The sequence below is a fragment of the Pteropus vampyrus genome, unplaced genomic scaffold, assembly GCF_000151845.1.
Source record: "Pteropus vampyrus isolate Shadow unplaced genomic scaffold, Pvam_2.0 Scaffold15, whole genome shotgun sequence".
NCBI lineage: Eukaryota > Metazoa > Chordata > Mammalia > Chiroptera > Pteropodidae > Pteropus > Pteropus vampyrus.
The window spans coordinates 4,238,757-4,262,750 of NW_011888796.1; the positions used below are offsets into that span (position 1 = coordinate 4,238,757).

Below are 23,994 nucleotides of genomic sequence, written 5' to 3' on the forward strand. Positions count from 1 at the left end.
AGGAAATCCATAAAACTAAAAAGATAATTCTAAGCAATTCACTCTGAAATCAGCAAAATTATTGATAAAGCTGTGGTACATCTCTATAAAAGATCATAAAGTCAGGTTGACTTTTTGCACCTGAATTGAACAGTGACTAATTGTTTTGACATTTTGTATGCCATTATCACAGCCTTACACAGAGCACAAGGACAAGTCTAACCATTCTGATCAGGATTGAATTACTCTGGTTTTGGATGACCTGTTTAAAGAGAAGTGATATTATGACTAAGTTTTTATGCTGCAAATGGCTTCTCCATATGAAATGTCTGCATTTATATGTAATTATATATGAGGATACTTGATTTGAGCATGCATGCTTGTAGCTGCATTAGTTGTGATCGTGATTGATCACAGATGTGACCCAGAGACCCACTTATAGCCATACCTTCCTGTGACCAGACTTTTCTGTGACCTAAAGGTATAGCTGTCAAAGTAGAGATTTGGGAATAAAAAGTTTGAGTCACCCTGTGCTCCACAACTCCCAAGAGTGCAGAAGTGGAAGGCCTGGGGTTTATGGCTACAAGTATAGTTGTGAAAAAGTATGTGAAAGGTTTAATCCTTGCCTCATAATTGCACTTTCATACAGATCAAGATAAGACCGAAAGTCCTATTTGAGTTTTGTGACAAAATGAGTCATAGGGAGATGTGCCTTGTTTTGCAAATGTGCAGAAACTGCTGGACATCGATACCATTGCTGTTAAGATAGGTTGGAATTTACAGAGACTACTTTCAGTTTGGGAGTTTTCCAGGCTGGGGGCCACTGCACCATTCTCCCCTCACCTAGGTGTTCCTTAATTGTTCATGGTGCCTGTGCTCAGCTTTGCTGAGGATTTTCTGTAGAAGTGTAGTGTGCTCGTGTACAAACACATATAGCTCACTCTCTTTCCTAAGCTCAGGAACTTAACCCCTGGTGATCTCAAGCTTTCAGGGGTTGAGGAGGGCAGGTACTCACAAAGGGGCTGGGGACTCCAGATTTCAGCAGAATTGCCTGTGAGGACAAATTTTACAAAAGGTAATTTATCTTTTATATTAGAAAGATGTCGTTTAATAAAACATTTTTAATTCTACAAAATGTGAAATAGTAAATACCTTATGTACAGAGTTTATACATTAATAAGACATTTTGCTTTGGAACACAGTTTAGTTTTAGGGCTTTTAAGGCACTATCAACTTTAAATAGGTCCCAAGATTGGAAAGTACATTCTTTCATATAGCCCAATTATTATTATTGGGCTGTGCTTAAGAAAAAACAGGTTTGTCAACATGAGAATAAAATCAGTGTCTCAGTAAACAGAACTTTTGAAACACCTGGCTTCAGTAGGTACCATCTGAATGACTTTAAGCATTTTCACATCAAGATTGCTTAGTTATTTGGAAAACCATAAAGATTATTAACAATTCATAGTTTAATATAATGTAGACAAGGCAACTAATGAGTATAGCAAGAGATAAGGAAAACAAGTGCACCTCTGTCAAATTCATAGAAGGCATCAGAATTGTTCTTTATGTGAAATTAGTTCAATGAAATTGAATTCAAGGTCTAGATATTTGTGTTTCTCTTTGCTGAAGGTGACTCTTTTAAAAGGCACGTCACTGTGAAGTCTGTCTTACACACCCAATCAATCAGCAGTAGAATTTTAGGTAGTGCTAACTCCGTAGTTAGGTCAGTGTGATCTTTATAGTTTAAGGAAATGAAAGTAATATACCATGTTTCTATTAAAAGATTGGGTAAATCAAGTAAACATGAGCCAATATAACATTTATTCTGTATTAACAGTCAGTACATGTATTAATTCAGGTTAAAAACTTTTTCTACAGAGTATTATTTTTTTAATATTAGCATCTGATCCACAGTAATATAGTACTAATTTTAATGAGAAACACAAAATGGAACTTTTACTTTCATAATAGCTCATCCACTTAACATTTTACAGACAAAGAACGACTATAAATATGTAACATTATGCAGGCTTTTTTCTGCACCTGTTCATAAACCAGAAGGAATATACTGTTTAACTATTTAGAAGCTGAATGCTTTCAAACTGCTCCTGTATTTATATGACCACCTCCCCACACCAGATAAAATTAATCATTTTCTCCTTATTCTCTCCTCTGTGGTACTCACGATGTTGCATTACCTATGGCTCTTTGCCTTAACCCCTGTCCCAGTGCCTATTGCTGCTGCTCACTAGGCTGAGTTCTTGGAGGGCACGGAGCCTGTCCCCTTTATCAAACAGCGTTTGGCATGTGTTATATACCTTACACATGTTGAATCAAATTGAATTTCATCTAAATTTTATGTAGCTTCCTTCTGTTAAATTTTTATAAGTATCATTACAAAAATTATTTTTAAAAATGTACCATAAAATGTACTACATATTGAAATTTTGAATTCTGTAAAATAAGAAACTTCATGTTACACAATAAGACATTATAGGAATTTGAATCTAAAGAAATCTAACCCTTAAAATGAGGATTTTTTAAATGCAGAAACGACAGGCAGAAAAGTTAACCCCTGATATATTCAGTGTCAGATGAAATTAGAAAGTAGACTTTACATAGTAGAATAAAGTTGACATTAAAAGGATCTTTTCAAACGATGGGATTTTAAAGCTTAACAATTATTTTTTTAAATGCTGCTGTAAATCCTTGGGAAAAAAATTCTAAACTATAAAAAATAAGACAACTAAGAAATTGCGAAGTTAACTTAGAATTGCATGCAGAAGCCAGGTTTGATTGGTGCCCTCTCATGACCCATATCTTGAAAAACCTTTAGCAAGAAGGCTATTCACACACACTAGTGAAAAAACAATCTCAGAAATAAATCATAGAGTTTTTAAGACTCCACTAAATAGTAGACCAATTAAGATCGTTACAGACTTTGTGCTGTCAAATAGATTTCCTTGAAGGAAAATTATGCAGACAGCTTTTCTGAAGAACTACATTTTTGCCACATGCTTATTATTCTTTGAAGTGGAGGAGGTGGCACAGAACTTAATTTCTGTTTCAAAGTTCTTTTGTTTTCTGCAACCTTTACCTAAATGTTACTGGGTACTATTTTTATATCCTATAAAGTACTTTGAGAAAATCGTTAAGTGAATAATGGTACATAAAATAGTGGAGGATTTTAATATACGCCGGGTTGTAAAGCGAAGTGAATAATACTTGACTCTTAAAAGGGGGGGAGATAATATCCTGAAAAATTAAGAAGTATCTGATAAACCAACCAGCCTTGTAAAACACTCAATTCAAAGAGAAACCGAGTCTCTACTGTTTAATAAATGTTCACTAAAAGCAGTTTTTATACCACAGTAAATTTAAATGAAAATGTGGTATTATTAAGTTGCCTTTTAAATGATCATTTTAATATTGTTAAATGGATGTGAATTGAATGAGAACCTATTTATATTCATTTAATATCTTGCATATAAAATCAAATTGCTTAAAATAAATACCATTGTAATAAAAATTTAATGAGAGACTTCTAAGTCATCTGATTCCTAATTATTTCTATAACAACAAAGGAATATGGATCACCTGGGAATTCACTGTAGTAGGATTTAACCATTTGAAAGATATAATCATATCGAAACACTAATTTCTGGATTCCTTTTTCAAACTGGAATCCTACTTATTTAATTCACCAGATAGTTTCAATAGAAAAGGTTGAGAAGAAACCACCTAAGAATGAATGCAAATAGAGTATATATCTCATCACAAAAACAATAAATTATAATACGTTCTAACCAAAAATATATATCGAACCACAGTGAGGGGGAAAAAGAAACCTAGGACTAGATAAAATGCTTTAACAAATAAAAAGTCATTACACATATTTACCTAGTATCTGTTTTTAAAACTTCAAAATAAATATGCCTAAACCTTTGAAAATATTTTTTAATAACTGTTAAGTGCTATAATTTTTTCTGATTCATAAGAGATTACTAAAAACTGACAGTGCATGTATATTGGCTTGAGCTATCCCTGCAGTAAATGAAGGCAGGATTTTTCAGAACACTGTAAAATGCATAAATTTTAATCAGGTTTTTTAAATTATTCACTTTTAAATATGTTTGCTGGTTGCTATCCAAGTCCATTAGCACCACATATAGTGAATTAAAAAGAGTACTTTTAGAAAAGATGACTTAGCAGTATTTTTGTTTGTTTAAAAGTTATAAACTAAAATTGATTTCTTGGGTCATGTATTTTGAAAGATCCACTTTTCATCTTGCTAAATTGAAGGATTTTAGTGGGTTTCCCTCTCCCCAAGGTTCTAAGCATGAAAGTAGGAAAATCTGGGAGAGTACTTTTGCACTTCAGCAAAGAATCTTGCTAATAATATCTTTATTTAGTTCAGTTCCAAAGTCAGATTAGGTTCTTCTGCCAGCAGTGTCAATATGTATTTAAACAAAGAAGATTCTACAGGACAAATTAGCACATACTTTCTATCTGCAATCCATAAATAATTCAAGAAGCCACCAGATCATTTAAAAACATCTAATGTACATTCTTTTCTCTAAGAATGTACAAATTACTCTTTAACAAATACCTTACAACTCAAGTGAAAGCTCTTCATTACTTCATCTACTTTCAGAGTAATGCTGTCACTCAGTTTGACACTGGGGAACTATACAATATGAGCCCTAACCTGTGAGGTAGGGGAGTGTGTTATATAGTATTATGGCCACAAGAAAAGATTGAAATAGAATCACTTTTTCAAAAAATACAGCAATCATTGATGAGGTTGATTACTTAAATAACTGGATAAAATACAAATAAGCCCTTCTTGTTATATTAAGTTCATTTTTTGATAAGGGATAATTAGCTGGATTGAAAAAACTAATTTGAAAAAGTTAATTTTCAATGTAAAATGTTTTATAATAGTGTCTCTCACACATAGGCACAATGAAAGAATACTGACATTTAAAATACAACTTTAAATGTTAGCAATAACTTTTCACTTTCTACTCAACCTTGTACTTGGCTCATTCTCGGCCAAGAATGAATAATATTTTCACTAAATTATTATGTGAACCCCTTAGGACTTCTACTGCCAGGTTGGCTTTGAATCCACTCTTCTCACTTGGAGAAGAGTTGATGAATATGGTCTCTAAAGAAGTAATCCTGCAAGACAAGCCCATGTTATCTGTGATAACTTGTTACTTGGGAAGTTTGCCTTCTCCTGGATGGAAAATATTCCACCTTTTTGTTTCTGTTGCTTTTTAAAAATCTTTTCAGCAGATGATCACGTGAAGAAATAGATTTATACAGGTTTTTGGGAGGCAGAAGAAAGATGAAGAGGGAAAATGTACTCCGTTTCCACAGCTTTGCACTTGATTGTTTGCCTGTTTGAAGTAATTTGACAATGGCTTTTGTAAGGGACTTGAGCAAGACTAGAAAACACCCATATTTAATTCAAACATGCATTTTCTGCTGAAATTGGGGAAATGCAATATATTTCTTTCTTTCTGAGGTAAGACTACTTGCCTAGGAGTGTAACAACTATAAATCACATTCACACAAAAAAGCTCACCTTATGCACCATTTTAAACAGCATAAATGTGCACTGTAACAAAAAAATTTTTTTTGAAAACCGAATGCAATGATAACCTATACACCACGTTGAACTATCAAAAGGAAACTAGACTTTCTGACAGAGGATATTAAAGAGATCATGGCATACTGTAAGTGCTCAAAAAATACATCTTCCTTCTCCCAGGCACCCCAATCTTCACATGCCATTTTAGCAACTCCTTGTATGTCACTTTGCATTGCAATCTGTACTGACTTTTTCCAATCCAGAAGTGACTGCATTTTAGTGGTAGGAATGGTTTTATAAACTTGATTCTTTAGCACATCTGGGCTGGAATTGTACCTTTAAATTCCACAGATGAAAATCTCTCATTTGTTACTGAATAAGAAATGTCACAAGTATGTAAGATAGTTCATTTTTAAACATTTGTTTCTCTTTCCTATGATCTGGAAATTAAGTCACTGTAGAAGATTGTTTATTTTATTATCATCAGAGGCCATTTCATTAACTAACTGTTCTATAGACAACTGGATAGCATTCTTGACAAGAGAAGAAGCTGTTTCTATTAAAAGTGTTTCATATTGTTCTGAAGTTCTACCCTCAAAACCACTATCATTAGCAAAAACCCCGACTTGCTCATTTTCAATTGAAATTAAGAATTGCTTCGGGACATTTTTAGATTTCTTAACATCAAATTCACTGATTTCAGTGTCTGTAATAATAATAGCAATTGGCTCCATTCTTTTGCTTTCTTCCGGTATGGGTTTCTCTGCACTGATCTCAATTTCTTTAAAATCTGATTCCTGACTCAATTCAGTATTTTTTGGCTTACTCTCCTCATCTACAGTCTCTCCACTTTCATAGTCTTTCCAATTTGGTTCACTTTCTAGGATACTGTTTCTGGCTTCTTCTACAATTTGTTGATCTGAGATTGCAGGTGAAGGAGGAGCATCAGAAACCACTGGTAGTTGATGTTCTGTTTCTAAAGTTTCAAGTGGGCTTGCTTGCTGGGGTTGGACACTTTGTTTTTCCTCAATGTTTTCAATACCTTTTTCAAGGATTAGAGTTCCTGTTTGAATAGCGGAATGCTCTGGATCTAACCCAAGTTCTACTGAAATCACTTTCTCTCCAGGAGAAGTTATACTGTTGCTCACATTTGATTCACAGACCTCATCACCCTCTTTCTGTGAGACACCTCCACTTACATCCTGGGTGGACTTGGTCTTTGTTGCCTGGTCGTCTGATTGGGTCGTAGTTTTTGTATCCAACCTTTCAGCCTCTCCCTGAACTTTGACGCTGCAGTCTGCATCTTCTATAATTTTGGAATGATTACGTCTTTTCTCTCCCTTTGAGAATTTTATGCAGGGAATCTTAAGTCTGGATTTTGCCTTTTTCTTAGAAAGATCAGCATCCTCAGTATTGATTTCAGTTTGTACTTTAGCCTCAAAGGGCTTTTGCTGCTTTGAAGAATCTGACCTTTTTCTGCGAGTTACAAGTCGTTTGAGGGAGGCCCAGGCCTGCCCTGGGGGTTGTGGCTGATCAGAAGCTCCTGCTTCTGGTGGGCATGTCCTTGTCACATTAGCAGCTTCAGAGCCAGCTTTGGGCTTCGTTGCTTTGGCTGATTTCTTTCTTCTCTTGAAGCAAAGCATTGATGCTTTTTCCTCCTGCCTCTCATTCTGAGGACTGACTTCTGCTGATCTCTTCTCATCTTTGCTTTCTACTTGAATTTCAGAAACTGTGGTCTCCATTTTTACATTACACTCTTTCTTTCTCTGGTAAATGATATTCTTGCTTCTTTGGTAGCCGTTTATGACAAAAAGATGGGCAAAAATATCATACTAAGGAAAATATCTTCCAGATATATTCACTCCTTTCATCTTACTCCATACAGTTGTTTGAGGTGGTTTCTCCAGCATACAAATGCCTGGTTTCTCTACTACTTGTAATTTCTCTCTTTAATTTCTTCATGAAAGCCCTTTACTTGGTAGATCTTTGTTTTATTTAAAGATCAGCCTGATGAGAGAAAAGAAAGTGGTATTTTATTTCACCATCAGCCTGTTGATTTCTATAGAGACTATTTCAGCTGAATGTATATGATTCTATCAGGCATATTTCCTATATAATAACTTACTGAGAATAACTGGAGAATAAAAATTGGGGTTAACTTTTGCCCCATCAAAAAGATTTCAGTGTGAATATATTTCGCTCTGTTCTCTTTGTTAAAAGTTCATTTTGGATTATTCTGCAAATCCGATATTATTTTATCAATTCTTTAGTTGTGATGTCTTTATGAACTATTTACAACTCTGAATTATAAGTTAACAAAAAACAACAAAAACAGTGGAGAGTAGAGCAATAAGCAAGCTAATGTAATTTTTATTACATGCAATAAAGAATTCTGAAGCCACAAAGGATCTTAGAGGTTATTTGAGAGTAATCAAGTCCGGTCAGATGAAGAAATTGAGTACCAGAATGAGCAGTTGCCCGGCCGAATGCCATGTAGTCAATAAGGTCATAGCCAGAGTTAGAACTGAAGACTTTTGACTCTCCAATGTTCTTCCCATTATACCATAAGGTTTCTGTTCTAAAAATGTATGTTCCATCAAGGAGGTGCTACTTTTCATATATGCTCTGGGGAAATTTAACATTATTGTCATTCTCCACTTTTAGATTTAGTTGTATGTTGACATTTTTCCCCTAAGTATTTGCTGTTCAAACATTTTACATAATGAGCACATAGTCGAAGGTCAGTAAGAGTGAATAATAATAATAGCTGACATTTGTTGAGCAACTTCTGTATATAAAGAAGTGCTAAGCACTTGTACATACATCTCTAATCCTCCCCCACAGCACTGCAAAGTGAGTAGGTGGTAGTATCACCATCAAGAGATGAAGAAACAGGCTTAGAGAGATTAAGCAACTTGCCTGAGATTACACAGCTAAGTAGGTAATGGAGCTCAGATTCAACCCAAGGTTGTCTGTTTTTATTCTGAAGACCATGCTCTGCAATTGGGCTTTTAGAGTTTCATGAGAAAAATGAATTGTTTGGAGATGCTAATCTACACTAGATTCACTAGTCAAAAATATTTTTTTTAATGTTTAATGGTTATTTAACCATAATGTACTCCCATCAACTCATTATTGAATGAAGATTAGGCTGAGTTCTTGCTATTTTAAAATCAAGCTTTTGAAATTCCTTAAATTTTATTTTCTTGGTTTTAGAACTAATTTGAAAGCCAAATACAGGTGATAAGCTGTACAACTTGGAAACTGATAATATATAAACATAAAGGTATATTTAAAAATTAATCCACGGACTTGTTTGACAGCACCAATGAAGAGATGAAGTGATCATCTAACAAAAAGCCTATGAATTTTAGCTGATGGAGGTCCTAAAATAAGCAAAGGGATTCATTCCTTGTACTTTTTTCTTTTTTCTTTTTTTGTAAGTCTTTCACTGTTGAAGATTTATTTAGGTAGCTCTTGATTCTATGAACCACAGAAGGAACTGGAACTCTGAAAATCAGTTTATGATCTAAGTAAATATTCCCTTAGGTTGGCTGTTACATACTCCATGCCTCTGACAGAAAGATAAAGTCATCCTATAACAATGATGGAACTAAAATATGAACATTTTTTGTGTCCCTCCTCATATAATGCTTCCATAAGTAGTAGAACGACAGCTGATTATAGCTCTCTTTAAGTCTTCTCACCTCTTGTGAGTCCTCAGCTCCTGAGAACTTTTATTAGCTAGAGGATGTATAACAAATGTTGAAATTAGATCATGTTTAGGGATGTATCATTTGAAACTAATATGGATTCCTCAAAGACAACTGCTTGAGCTCCCTTGAACAATTATCACACCGTAGAAATAAAGCAAATATCCAAAGAAAAAATTAACTGAAATGGGAAAAATGCAGTCTGTAGCCATTAAAACTTGGCGGAATGTTAGACTGCAAATGATTCGTCTTTAACCTGCAAGGGTAGTTTTACCGCCTCAGGAATCTTAAAGTCCCTGTTGTCATTTACTAATAGAATCGCAAGTCTAATGCCCTAAAAAAAATATCCCTTCCATTTTCCCTTGAGCAAAGACGCAAGGAGGCAAAGAGCAACCACTCCCTGAGAAAAGCAGTGACTCTTTCCCAGCACCAGAAGATGTGGACCATGAAGCTTCCTCTTGGAGGAAGGCGTCTTTCGTTCTGGCTTGATGCGCCTTATGGCATGAGCTAGAGCGCAGGATAAACTACTCAAAAAGGAAAGTGCCGGGGGCGTGCAACAGATAACCCAGCTTCAAGCTATCTGCACAATTATAATGCCAGGAACCCAAAGTCACATTTCCCGCGAATAAAGGGCAAAGAAGGGAAAAAAAAAGCTATCGGCAATCCATGCATCTAGGACTAGCTGTGAAGCTAAGAGGGTAGATGGGCAGAGTTGATGAGGATCACACTGGCTGAAGATTCCTATGGACAAATGACCTTCCTGGTTCTTCCTGGCCATCTCCAGGGGACGCGATTCTAGGGGTCCATCGAGCACCTCCCACCCACCCGCTGCGCAGGCGGTCAGCGGACCGGACACTGGCCTGTACCCTCTTTCCCCGCAACCTCCTCGCCCTCCTTCACTTACCGAGGGCACTGGGGTCCCTGCTGCCCAGGTTGGGGGGCGGTCGCGGGGCCCGGCACCCAGGCAACCGAGAAGCCACGGTCGCACCCGGAGCGAGCAGCCCTCTGCAGAGGGACCGCAGCCGGGCGGCGCCCCCTCCCCAAAGCGCGAGGACTGACAGCCCGCGGCACCAATGCGCGCCGAGCGGGTGGGCGCGGGGCGGGGTCAGGGCTGGGGGTGGGGATCAGCAGGTCCACCTGCGAGCAGTCTGCTCCCTCCGCCCCCATCCCACCCCACCGCCACACACACACTTGGGAGGAGACCTTCGTGCTCCCAGCCCGGGCGCGAACTTACGCTACGCGACCACATCCGGACAAGGGCAAGGGAACCACCAAGAGAGCGGGAAGATGGGGCGGGGGCCCACGCAGTGAGCTCCGCATTTTCTGAGACGCGAAGTAGCAAAATCCGGTTTTAAATTACAGGTACTCACATTATAACCGCCCCCTCCCCAACACGCACACTTAATACTTAAAGATACAGCAGATAGCACATTTTTAAAGTAGGATTCAAAACTAAGCAGCGTGAGATCTCATTTGTTTGAATTGAAACAGGAAAAGAAAACTTTCCCAGGAGTGGGTGTGGATGTAAAGAGGTTATCATGGTTCATTGCCAAACAGGCTGTCGGAGGTCCAAGCCCCAGACCCTCCCGTCCCTAGTTTAGGGGGCAGGTAGAGACGACGCAATCTCTGTGTGGACAAGGTCACAAGGGCACAGAAACCCATCCCCATTCGTCCTTTATACCTTACATATTTCCAATAATAAGTTTAGGTCGCTTACACGTTATCTGTGTTTCCCTTCAGGATATTGCTAGATGCCCACTTAACTTTGTCCATCTCAATTAAGGGGTGGGTGGGGTGAGTGTGGACAAAAGTGGCTTTCCTTACAATTTCAGTCCTAATCAGAGCAAAGGGCTCAGGCAACATCTACCTCCTGCCCGACTGGCTAGGTGGTGTATTTCCATACATTTTCTGAGTCGACAAGTTGCTAGCCATAGTGAAAAGCACCACAAGCATTTATTTATACACATAACACATTGTTTTCATTAACACCAATGAAAAGTGTTGCTATGAGAGCTTACGGTGCCTCGCTTTGAATTTAATACTACCTACAAGGGCAATCCTACAAGCTCCAGATGTGAGGTCCTGCAGGATGCACAGTTCCTGCTTCCTCCTCTCTCCCCTCCCAGGCACAGCATCCAACCAGTCGTGGCCAGGGAAGAACTACTGAGCAGCGGTTCTACTTAGCTCCTTTCTTCAATAGGATCATGATCTTTGGGAGAGTAAATCTGTTAGCCATTTTTGGATGTAGTTCCAGGAATATGTATTACCTTTGTAAGATCCTGTAGCTTTCACTGAGACTTATTAAGGAAAAAACTATTAGGATACAATAGCAAAGTTGACTCTAGATCTTAAATTTACAGATAAAAGAGACAAGAGCTATAAAACAGGAAAGTCCACAAGCATTTACTTTAGTTGTAATTAATAATTCAATTAAAAAATAATTCAATTTGTCTTTGTTCATTCAGCAAAGACTGTTCTGTGAAAATGTCCTTTATATCCCCAGATGGGTTGCTAACCCTGTTGGTTGCTAGTTTTGAACCTTAAGCCAAAAGAAATCCATACTACTCATAACCAGTTGAGGTGCTATTACTCATCGAGATCCAAGTTTTCTCAACTAGCAGATCTAGGAGTTAGCAACAACTTCAGGCAAAAATAAGATGAGCTTATCTAGATTAAGACAGGGTAGCATAGCTGTCTTCTTAGGAAGTAGTAGGCAATGAAACAAGGGACAGGTTAAAACGAAGGCCACCTTAATGACTTGTGGATCTTATTCCCCTTGCTTTTCTTAAAAAAAGAAAGAAAAAAAAAAAAAGACTAGTGAAAGGGAATTGAAGGGTGGTTTGAGGTAAGAAGTGAATTGATTTTGTATTTGAAGGGGAAATTCCTTTAAGGTATATCACAAATAACTCATCCCCGACCTCTACCACACACACACACACACACACACAGAGTATAGTACTGTAAATAAAATACTGCACTGTGGTTTTTAGGATATGACTAGAATCCAATGCGACATCTGAGTTTCAAAAAAATGTACCCAGTACCTCATGCATGAAAGAAGCTGTCATCCCTGAACTCACTTGAGTGACGGTAAGCTATTACCCTTATCATTGTCTGCTCTTCCATTAGTAGCTTTTCATTATATAATGAGAAACAGGCTATAAATATCTCTCCTTTCTGATGAGAAATTATCCTACCTACAGCTTGTTAACATCACCAGATACAACGTGCCAATAAAATAGCTTACATATTTATCTGATCTCTATGGAGCATACCATTTTCCCCATCCTAGCCCCTATCCACCCACAGCCTGGGCCTGTAGCTACCGAAAATGGTTTATAACTCTTTGGTATACTCATTCTTACATTTGAGATCTTCTGGGAATGAGCGTGCCACCCCTTCTTCCCTGGTACACCATTAAGTGAACCTGTGGCTCCAGTTGTCTGGTAGTTGGATCTGTTCCTAGGCGCCATCAGGGTTGTACCAGCCAACACAAACACGGCAGTAATTCTGTTGTAATCGGCTTCACCTGACAGCGCATAAATGCTGTCTTTTTTGAATTGTGTGTACATACATCTTCAGTGCACATCAACAGCCTCTGAAGTGCAGATCAGAGAGGGTGTAATCTGTTATCAGTACTATGACAAACATGGGAAGGCATTGGCATCCCAGAGGGTAGGAATGGGGACAAGAAGGCCAGTGACCTAGGACTACTAGCCCCAAAGTAAAGGCACCAGATCTTCTCTGGCAACACATACCTCAAGCACTAATGCTCCTGCAAGTCTTGAATTCAGGTCTCCAATTAGCCTGCAGTTATTTTTCTGTTCTTTATGCCTTCATCACCTCTTCATCACAGATTAAAGCATCAATTCGACAAAACCCAGACCACTAATTACTCAGCAGCATTCTTAACCTCTTTATTTCTTCCCTCTGCTTCTTCCACCTTTTATTACCCCATCCTTCTGAAGGGATGTGAAATGGGCACAGCTTTCCACCTGTCACAATGGGATGTCCATTTCTATACAACCTGGCAGGGGCTGCCTTCTAGAAAGAGCTCTGAAAGGCAGAATGATGGTAAAGAATAGAAGCTTTGGAGTCAGCTGACCTTAAGTTCATCTGGCAGGAAGTAGCAGTGCAATTTTGAAGTTTACTTTTCTGTAAAATGGAGATATAAATCTAATTTACAGACTTGTTCTAACCTATCTTCACATTTCCAACCAGAGGTCAGCACCCATTTTGAAGATAGAAATCACTCTTTGAGTAATTCCATTGCTAGGGGTTTATCCTATAGATGCTTCTACACAAGTTGCAAAGATACATGTTATGGGAGTATCACTGCTACACCATTTGTAATAGCAAAAACCATCAAACGATGGTAAGTATACATCGATAGAGGGCTGTTTAAATACTACACAGCCAAAAGAAACTTCAAACTGCTGATGTAGTAAAAGTTCTAAGATATACTGCCAAGTGGAAAAAGTGAGTTGTATCATTTGAACTTGTACTGAAAGCATACTGTACTTCTACTTAGGAAATTCTTGCAGTAATGGTCCATTCATTCCAAGCAATACCTGGTAAAAAAAAAAACTGCATTATTTATAATATTAGTGCTTTGTTCATAATCTTTGACTTATAAACCTCCTCCCCCACTGAGTTTATTATTCCTATCAACATTAAGGATTTAAACCCACATGGCTTTTAGTGATATGAGGAAGCCTAAATACTTTAAGATGGTCTTTAAGTCACCATATTTGACAATAGACTTCTTTCTTCTCTTTACAAACTGAATTCCCAGCAAGTCCCATTCTAGATGAGGTTTTATAGGACATTAAAAACAACAACAACACAACAGAAACAGTGAACTCTGTGCAGACAGGGCCCAAATAATGCTTTGGAACAGGAACTGACACCGCCACTGAGTGTACAATGTGCCAGGCAATGTATAAAATATGGAGGAGCTGGGGCTATGCACTCATGACTCCTTTGCCATATGCCCCTAAATCACTGCCATCATTTCTTTGATCTGCAAAACTGATTGTATTACAACAATGACGTTGTTGTTAAATGACGCTGGGGTTAAAAATAATAAAACAAAGGACCCCAGGAAAAATACTGCTCTGCCACAATGCCAGTGGTGATGCAACATCTTCTGGAAGGATCCAATGCAAGAAGACAGGGGGGAAAGGGAGGGGAAAATGGGAGAGGAAGTACAGAAGACAAAAAAGAAGAAGGAAAACATTTAAGCAAAAAAAAAAAAAAATCTGTAGGGAGCAATAGAGCCCAGGCACATGGTAAAAGCTCGATAAATACTTGCTGAACCAACAGCTACAGTTAGTGCTATATGACTAGCCTTCCTTGAGGACTCTAGAAATAAATGGTGCTAAAGCTGTGACAGAAATGGAAATTCTAAGTGCAGGACAAAAACCTGTATGAACATTTTCCCAGGGTACAAAAAGGATCACACTGGCTGAAGATTCCTATGGACAAATGACCTTCCTGGTTCTTCCTGGCCATCTCCAGGGGACGCGATTCTAGGGGTCCATCGAGCACCTCCCACCCACCCGCTGCGCAGGCGGTCAGCGGACCGGACACTGGCCCATCCCTCCATGCCTTGCTTCTTTTGACGTGTCTTCCCATAAATAGAGCCGCATGCACCATTTTCCCCTTTAAACAAAACAGTATCATAAAGTACATATTGCAACTTGCTTCTTCGATCTCAGGGGTCTGCCCTGCAAATGGGCTCATATAGGATGGCAGAGGTATTGCAGAGGTCTATTAATGCCACAATTTATATTTAAACACTGAGATAGCAAAATGATTTCTTTTATTCTGTGGAATTTCAGTAAAGTAAATAGACATGTGCATGATTTATGTTCATTTATACATGATGACAGGAATTATGACCAGAGAAAGGGCTTCTGGGGAAATCCCACTATTTATTTCAGAAGGTCTTCAGGGCGGGGGCTGACTTCTCTCCGTTTTCCCACATTCCCTAAGTGACAGCAGGCCTGAATACACGCTGGCCGAACCTTCGAAGTAGCTTCTTGAAGATGAACAATCTGGAAGGAAAAAGAAACAGGAAATACATGTTTTCTCTAAGTGTTGAAATATTTCTTCCCTTCCACACTGCACCATCATCACCCTCTCACAATGCCGAAGCTGTTAACATTACATCCTTTCCCACAACCAAGTCCTCTAAGGTCCGTCAGTCCACACACTTGAAAATGATATGTGGCATTTACATCATGGTTACGTGACTACTGTTCCAGGCCAGAGCAGGCATGAGCCAGGGGACATTTCCAATGCCACACACGCCCTCTTGAAGAACAGTGTTCCCTGAGCCTCAAGCAGCCTCTCTTCTTTGTTAGCAGAGTTGCTTCTGTAAGCAACCATCCTTACCATTGCTTAGATGGTGACTATAATCTGCTCCTACGTGGACCTTTACTTTCTTAAACAATGTGAGAACTTTTGTGTTGCACTATTATCCTTTGATACATTTATCTTTTCTAGCTCTTTCTAGTCCTTCTCAATTTTCCCTTGTCCTGTTCCACACTGGATTTGTAATTCCAGGTCACTTGCAGTTGTCAGGACTCCCCTTCATTACTGTTCAGATCAGGATTCGGGTTCTTGAAAACCGTATCTTCCTTCTTCATGGTTCGTTCATTTTGCTGCAGTAGACTGCTAAATCCTCTTCTAGGAGAGATGTGGGAGTGGGGAACCTGTACGTGTCTGAAAACATCTGGATAGATTTGGCAGGGTGTAAATACAGGTGGAAAGTCATCTTCCCCTGTGAACTTGGAGGGTAGTCTTCCGATAAGAGCCTCTCATTTCTAATAAGGAGACAGGTGTTCAGTCTAATTCTCCTTTTTTCATACGCAAGCCATTTTCTGGGGAATGATTTTTAGGATTTTCATCTTTGATGCTTTTGAAATTTCAACTGGATGTGTGCTGGGATGACTCATTCATTGTGATGAGTACTTGAGGAGTTTCACTTAAGATGCTAGAACTCCTATACTGGTCCTGTTTCCCTCTCTTTTCTACTTTCTGGGACATTTACTCAACTCCTTCCTGTTTAACTGTCTATTCAGAGTATATAGACCGCAGCTGCTTCTGTCCTCCCACGTGCCGTCAGCTGGGAGCCCGGAGCCTCCCGGGCCCCGGCAGAAGAGGCTTAAACTCTCCCTGCAGTCCCTCCACAGTTCATTGGACGGCAGCTTTCTCCCCTCCACTGCCAACTCGTGACAAGCCGTGCTTTATCCAAAAATGTGTTGAAATATCAATACTTCATTCATTGGTTTCTGCTAACTCTCATTACTGCCTCATCTCCCCTCAGTGATGTCTGAAATGTTTTGAAAACATCAGAATTCACATTTTCATAGCTTTAGTTGGAGTCCTATAATTCATAAATGTGCCTCATAAGCTCTCACCAGTAACGACTTACCTGTTTAAAACAGCCCATTCACCTGTTCAGTTTCAGGGTCCAAATCGATATCATAGAAACAGGGCCGGGTAGGGAGTCCAGGCATTGTGCTCATCTAGGAGATGTGAAATAGCATTAAAAATAAGCTTAAAGTGATCTTTTTTTCCCTACCTTCTCAGATAGAAAGCTCAAGGCGCAAAGACAGATTATTTTATAGTCATCAATAAAGTGGCACTCTTCTTGTTATACACTAAAAATCAAATCATTAGATGGTTATTAGACTTAGTGTGGTGATCACTTAGTAAGGTATATAAATGTTGAATCACTAAGTTGCACACCTGAAACTAATATATTGTATGTCAACTATAATTTAAAATAATCTTTAAAAAGGTAAGGACAAAAAAATCAAGTCGTTGATCTTGCTATGACATCAGAGTGAAACCTTCATGTCTTTCAGCAAACCAAATGCCAGGGTTCACTATCATCTTCCAAATTGACAGTTGCAAAAAGAAGGTGTGCATCCACCTTCATCCTCCATGGCAGGTGCTGGCAAGGCTGAGGAGCCAGTTACTCACCTCCTCAGCCCTCACTTCACAAGACCATAGAAGGTGCAGGGCTTGTCTGCGTTTCAGTTTTGTTTTAATGAGACTTGTATAGATGCTCATATTATTTCTGCTTTGGCAACACAACATTAGGAATTAGTATCCTTTATCTTGGGCCAAGACATTTCTGTACATAATCTAGATGGTTTTACAATAACTATGTTTTCTTGTCCAATTTGGCCTTATAAAACTGAATTTGTAATGCTTATGGATCATATTTGCACTTTCTTCTTTTCTAAAGGCTTGGCTTTGACATAACTTAGATGTAAATTCATAGGCTTGTAAGTGAATTTTACCTGCAACAATGTCCTGTATAATGAATATACAACTTCCAAATTAGATCCAGACAGGAAAAGACTTTAAGCTGAACTTCTACAACTTAACTATAAAAATGTCATAGAAAAGAATGAGTCACCTTCTGTAACACAAAACATCTACACTTTAGAAAACCTAATTCTGACATGTGAGTGCCAATCACTACTCCCCAGAACATACTATAGAGATCTGATGTCACGAAAGAGATGAGCAACTGCTGGATGTGGGGAAAGGAGGGGAAAGGACAGGAGGGGTCCTCAGACCTAGTGGAAAAGCCTGAAGATGACATTATAAAGTACCTGCGCCCACTGACACAGACACGCATGAACGAGCATGCTGGTGGAAAATTCTAAGGATGGTCCCTAAAACGGTGATTAGGATTTTTCAGTATTTCTACTCTTTCCCAAAGAGAAATTTTCTCCCCTGGAGAAACACTGGAAACATTGGTCATATTGATAATCACAAAATTTCTAAAAATAAGGTTATGGGGACATACACATATGAACTTAGATATAAAACTCCAAAAAGAAGCCACCACACCTTGAATTAATGCATAAAATACCCAGATCCTCCAAGTCCTGTTCAGGAAACAATAATAATTAGGAGGTACTGAGAATAGTGACTGTTGGGACATTCAGTTTACGTGAGAAGATGTCTTGGTCCAAGCTGGCTCCTACTGCGAAGGTTTGCTCTAGATGGCACACCGTCCTGCGCTGGGCAAGCTGTATTTCTCTCTGAACTGCAGGCAAACTCCCATTGGCCTGACCACTTAGCTTTGCTTTCACCCCTCTGCGCGCACACATCCTAAGTGACAGTACAGACTGCAGCTACTCCTCTTTCAGCTGGCAGCTGCTGACAATTTCTCCAGAAAGAGTTTCTGCAGTATTCAAAGTGCTGGGTAAATGGTTTAACATTCCTATTAGAAGGGAATTTCTACAAATCCCAAGAACTAATGAATGTTGTAACAAAGCTAAACCTCCTGCTCGCCAGCGTGGCTGAGGAGGTGCTGGTTTGCAGGCATTTGTCTGACCACCCTTGTTATGTGATGATACTGCCCCACACTGAGAACTGAGAGGAGCAGGGCTCACATCTTTAGTAACTTGCCCCTGGCCAAAATTGGCAGAGATGAAATAGGATTTGGCTTTAATGTTCTACACTTTCAAATCTATAATGCCACCTCCTACTACTTTCTTACTATATTGAAAGAATAATAGAGCTCCAAAAGGAGATCTATTGGTTTCCTTTTTCTATTGGCTTAGTTTAATATTTCAATCCTGTATCACAGGTAAGTGTAACCTGCAGATATAGGACACAGGAATGCTCTAACAGGGAAACCTGGGACGGGATCAATGTTAACCCCAGGACAAAGTCTGTCCAAACTGCAATTATGTCCTTCAGTATTCTTCTACCTATTAGCAATTTTCCTCCTTTAATATGCATAAAACCCATAAGAAGGCATTTGATAATTCATCTTGAAGTGTAAATAAGCCATCTCCTTTCACAGCTATAGGGTTCATTCACATTTTAAGGGAGAAATTCTTTACTCAAAAACAATGAATTCCCTGAATTTCAGGCATAAGCTCTAGGCCTCTCAAGAAGACCCAAGAGGTGCACAGCCTCTGTCCCTACCTCACAGGGCTATTGGGAGGACTGAGTTAATCTATGAAAGGCACCCAGTAAATGTCAGTTGTGAATATATATAAGCACTATCACAGCCTATCAATTAGGCCCATTCTGGATTCAGTCAAGGTCATACTGTCACTGGAAACAGAACTGTCATTCAGTACAAGCAGTCACGGCCTCATCCTTGAACTGACACCAAGATGGTCCACGGCACAAGAATTTTAACCATAACCGGCCCGACTCCAACTTTCTCCTTAGCAATGAACTCTGCTCATTTGGCATCTGCTTGATGCCTTCAGCAATCAATTTAAGATGAGAAACAGAGATGAACACACAACTCTCTTTGCCTGTACCACTCACTTACCGTTCCTACGAGGGGGTACAGAAAACCAGCCCCAACGCTGGCACGGATGTCACGAATGGGCAGGACAAAGCCTGTGGGCGCACCTTTCTGCTCTGGATCATGAGACAAGGACAAGTGTGTTTTGGCCATGCAGATGGGCAGATTCCCAAAGCCCTGGGGGAAGAAGGGAACAGAAGTAGGACAAATGAAAAGCTGACACCACAACAAAGAACATCTGGGCATTGGGATGACATGGATCCTTCAATTTATTTGAAACATCTAAACTTTATATCTATCTCTACCTCACTGCCCTCCAGCTTAGTTATTATAGATTAAAAAAAGGGAAAGAACCTATTGGGTGAGGGAGGTAAGTACTCACAACTGTATTCCACAAGTGAGCATGTTATTTTCATCTATATCACCAATTAAAAATGATAGTTTGGTGCAGACAGGAGGCTACAAATGATAGTTTGGTGCAGATAGGAGGGATCTCAATGTTTTAGTAAGACATTTCCTCATGGCTTTTCCACACACTCATACACCACCTATGGGTAGAGAAGAACTTGGGACTGGATCACCTAATCCAAACTCAGTACTTCAAGAGAGAAAAGGCTGCCGCCCAGAGAAGGGCTGGGAGAGGTCTGGGATTCTGACTGACTGCAAGGCCCACTTTATAAACAGTTGAAAGAACAAACCAATGCAGAACAGCTACCTGCTTTGTGTAGACTTCTGCTTTGTGCTGAGCTTCGGGGAGCAGTTCAATGTCATCTGCCCCATAGATCTTCTGTGCAATGATCCTGATTTTATCCTCAACTGGGAGCTAACAGACAGGAAAAAGAGGGAGAGACTGTGACTGGATACACATGAGGACACTTACCTGGGGCATGGGCGCATTCCATGTCAGAGTCCCCAGAAAGGCCTGAAGATGTTTCTCTATATATAGACAGATTTGCAAATAGTTTGAGGTTTCCTGGGTTAGAGACAGTTTCTTTTAATAGCAAGCCTCAGATTTTACAAGTGGAAAATGTCCCAAAGAAGTAAAGTTACTGTGTATGTGGGTATATATTTAGGATCTCACTAGGTACATCATAAATAATACTGTTGACAACTCCAGAATAATATTTCTTCATAAACAAAAAGTAATGTTCTAGGACTGGAGAGCAGTCTCTTGTCAAAGCAGACCTGGGATACTGTTTATAAAATAAGACAACCAATATCTATCCATATAACTCCTGGTTTATACATGAGAAGCAGATGCTGCCTTTAACACAACATATTGATTGCTAATTGCTGTTATTACAAATAGTTATAAAAACAAAATCATTTATGTATTAAAAAGACAACCTGGTGATTTATATGATCAACACGCACTGGGCGTGGTACGAAAGGATACACCCTCCATGGTGCCTGAAGCAGACAGTGCAATGGACAGAGGCCAGTGGTCTAACTAGCGAGGGCCTGTGCACCACAGGGCTGCTTCCGCCAGGGCAAAGCTTTCAGAAAAGTGGGGCCTAGCTCCTTAAGTGCTGCTGAGCTTAGTTCAGGGCACTAGGATTCAGAGCAAACAGCACAGAAAAATTGCCTAAAGGAAATGGGTAACTTGGACGAGCAAATTACTAAAATTAAGCAATATATCTGACTCTATACTCCTTAGCAACTAAGGCTAAGAGAACACATTAGGTGAGTTTTGTTTTTTGAAAGGAATAATCTATAAAAATAAAAATTCCCTTTTAAACTAAACAGTGATAATTTATGAACGGGCTCTGCATAATGGGTACGGATGAAGTGACTATTCAATTATGGCTTATAAAGAGATTATTTTCATATGCATCTTATAATTAGGCTCTGTAAATGCCAAGGCACATCCAGAACTTCTGAAGCAAAAGTACTTTGTTGAGGGGTGATTTAAGACCAACAGATGCTGAATAAGACAAAAAGTGACAGCCTCTTGTTTGTCAGAGCAAAGAAAGTTCCAAGTGGAAATAGGTTATAAAGTCCTCATTATCCCACTTCCTCCAGGTCTCCCGCTTGCTTTCAAGGGGATTCCTAACAGTAGGCACTGTTAGCTGGGGCTTAGAGAGGGTGCCTATAAATGCTTTGCATTTGTTTGCAAATTTGTGTTCACGGCATTTCCTAAAAAGATGATTGGTTGAACAGATTTTCGAACCAATCTGTAACACTAAAGCTCAATAGGAAAATGTCCATGCCAATAGGAGTGTAAATTGTCAGTGTATTATATCTGCAAGGGGCAAAGAGAAACAAAAGAATGTTAAAATTCAAGAGTAACAGGGTTTCTTGGTTTCTTCCTACTTTTTTGTGGCTATGTTTGAAAGTCTATGATTATTTTTTAAAAACCAAGCCAAGAACCAGCTTAGAGAATACAAGCAGAATTAGCCACAACCATCCCATGTTCCTTCCTAATGAAGTTTCCAGTTGTGGGTATACTACTGAATGTCCACTCACATTGTGAAATACATGAACAGAAAAATAGAAACAAAATGCAACCCTATAACATGAACAACTTTTCTCTGAACTAACTGTATTTTGCGCAGAATAAGCAGGGCTTCTGCTTGGGCTAGACATCATACAGTTTCTTTGGGGATGGAAAGAATGCTGAAGCCTGCCAGAGTGCTTTGGTTTTGTATCTAAGGACTCCTCTGAACTTCAGGCAGTCCTGTACTATGAAGTAAGCTTAAGAGCACACTGCTTTACTGGGATGGGGTCAGAATACTTTTCTGAGCTTGATGTAGCCCTTTGCCAATTTGCCATAATATGGTTGGTGCCTTAGGTTAAAGGTTGTAGTGCATTATACTCTTGGTTCTACATATAACCCTTTCTCCTGCCAGGAGAGAGACTGTACTGTGATCTTTTCCAAAAGTTAGGATGTAAGCCAACCTCCTGGACCCTCTATTCTGTAAGTACACGGCAACATGCATTAGTAAGAAAGCTGTCTGGAGTTGAGGGTCCAGGCTCTGGTTGTGTAACTCGCCTACATGGGAATCAAACCTAGAGGGTTGAAACTACTAAACACGGGCCCTAAACAGAGTTAGCCACACCGAAACCTCATTGTGCTATTAGTTTTTTGTTTTTGTTTTTTTGGCACATAGCAAGTAGCCTACCTTGAGGTCATAAAGGAGCTGGAAGCTGCTGGGTGACTGAGCTGCTCTCTGGACGGCTCGAGCCAGGGCTAAGGCGCCCTTGCCCCCTTCTGCCCAGTGAGTGCACTTGACGGCATCAAAAGCCCCATGTTCTTTGGCAAGGCGGCTGACGAGGTCTAGCTCGGCCTCCGTATCTGTCCTGTAAAGGCAACACTTCATGTTAAAGCATTGACAATGGCTAAAGAAGACAGAATCTTGTCTTTTTGCCATTAAAACCCATGTGAGTTACCTGCTGATAACTGAACACTAATCAAGTGACACTCCTTGGGTTTGAATCCTAGCTCCACAATTTACTAGCTAGGTGACTTTCGGCCAGTTACTTAAGCTTTGTTGTGCCTTGATTTCCATGTGGGTAAAATGGGAATAATCATAGCATTTATTTCATTGGGATGTCATGAGGCTTAGATGGTAAACACATGCAGAGTACTCAGAACATTCCAGGCACATCATAGGAATCATTAAGTACTCGCTTTTTAAAAATCTTGCTTTCCATTTTGCTGTGGTTAGGCCATTATAACAAGACCAAAACCAGCAGTACAATACCTAAACAACCCACACAAGTTCTCTCTTGCAGGAACACTTCCAGCTCAATACGTTCAACTCTTTGTCAAGACAGCATCCCACCAGACCCAGAGAAATAATGGAACTCCGTAGGTCTATGGCCTTCTGTTAGCTCAAAAGGCCTCTAGAGACAAAAAAGAACATTTAACTTCAGGTCTGTGTGTTATCCATTTTACCCAGTAGAGAAGAAGACCCGTAGAAGCTAAATGTAACAGTGGACCCTCAGTGCACCAGTGAGGTGATGAGTTCGCTGTGACATATGCGGTGCCCGTCATATCGCAGGCTCTCACTTATGGCTCCTAAAGCACAGGCTTAATAACCAATAGCAGTAACGGAACCAAAATAAAGCTAAAAGCTTTTCTGACCATTTTCCACAGTCCCCCTTGACTCTGACACATTGTACTTACTTGAATGCATTCACGGCCACTACTACTGGAACTCCAAACGTTCTGGCATTTTCGATTTGTTTCCTCAAGTTACTGAAACCTTTTTCAACCAGTTCCAAATTCTGGAAAAACAACAGTAAAAGTACTGGTCTCTCTGCGAGGTCAGAGAGCAGAGCTGAAAATAGTTGCGGGCTGTTCTTAAAAGGGAACCCGTCTCCTTGAGCCAATAACCACTCACGATCAGAACAAGCTGATAGTGGATCCCCTGATGCAGGTCTCACACCACAGTGAG

The 23,994-nt window shown here is 39.5% G+C and overlaps 2 protein-coding genes across 3 annotated transcripts in view; both read right to left on the reverse strand.

Annotated features, from left to right (window-relative positions):
- Positions 1 to 3,393: 3,393 nt before the first annotated feature.
- AKAP5 (A-kinase anchoring protein 5) lies at positions 3,394 to 14,713 on the reverse strand. 2 transcript variants are annotated; one of them, XM_023527088.1, is made up of 2 exons: positions 13,047 to 14,713; positions 3,394 to 7,283 (listed from the first exon to the last, which is right to left on the reverse strand). In XM_023527088.1, exons 1-2 carry the CDS (start codon positions 13,048 to 13,050, stop codon positions 6,034 to 6,036), a joined length of 1,254 nt encoding a protein of 417 aa, XP_023382856.1. In that variant the 5' UTR covers positions 13,051 to 14,713; the 3' UTR covers positions 3,394 to 6,033. The 2 variants fall into 2 exon arrangements, with proteins under 2 accessions (XP_023382856.1, XP_011382791.1); XM_011384489.2 differs by lacking the exon at positions 13,047 to 14,713 and adding an exon at positions 10,199 to 10,419 and having other exon boundaries at positions 3,394 to 7,588.
- A 388-nt stretch (positions 14,714 to 15,101) lies between these two features.
- Positions 15,102 to 23,994, reverse strand: part of MTHFD1 (methylenetetrahydrofolate dehydrogenase, cyclohydrolase and formyltetrahydrofolate synthetase 1) — a 51,296-nt gene continuing 42,403 nt past the window's right edge. The window contains exons 23-28 of the mRNA XM_011384476.2: positions 23,724 to 23,824; positions 22,717 to 22,894; positions 20,310 to 20,417; positions 19,619 to 19,771; positions 16,736 to 16,829; positions 15,102 to 15,353 (exon numbers count right to left, since the gene is read on the reverse strand). Coding sequence (XP_011382778.1) covers positions 16,740 to 16,829; positions 19,619 to 19,771; positions 20,310 to 20,417; positions 22,717 to 22,894; positions 23,724 to 23,824 — 630 coding nt within the window. The 3' untranslated portion in view covers positions 15,102 to 15,353; positions 16,736 to 16,739. The remainder of the gene's footprint in view (positions 15,354 to 16,735; positions 16,830 to 19,618; positions 19,772 to 20,309; positions 20,418 to 22,716; positions 22,895 to 23,723; positions 23,825 to 23,994) is intronic.

Coding starts and splice junctions, on each gene's coding strand:
- AKAP5 (XM_011384489.2), bottom strand. CDS start 7,323: ATGGAGACCACAGTTTCTGAAATTCAAGTAGAAAGCAAAGATGAGAAG.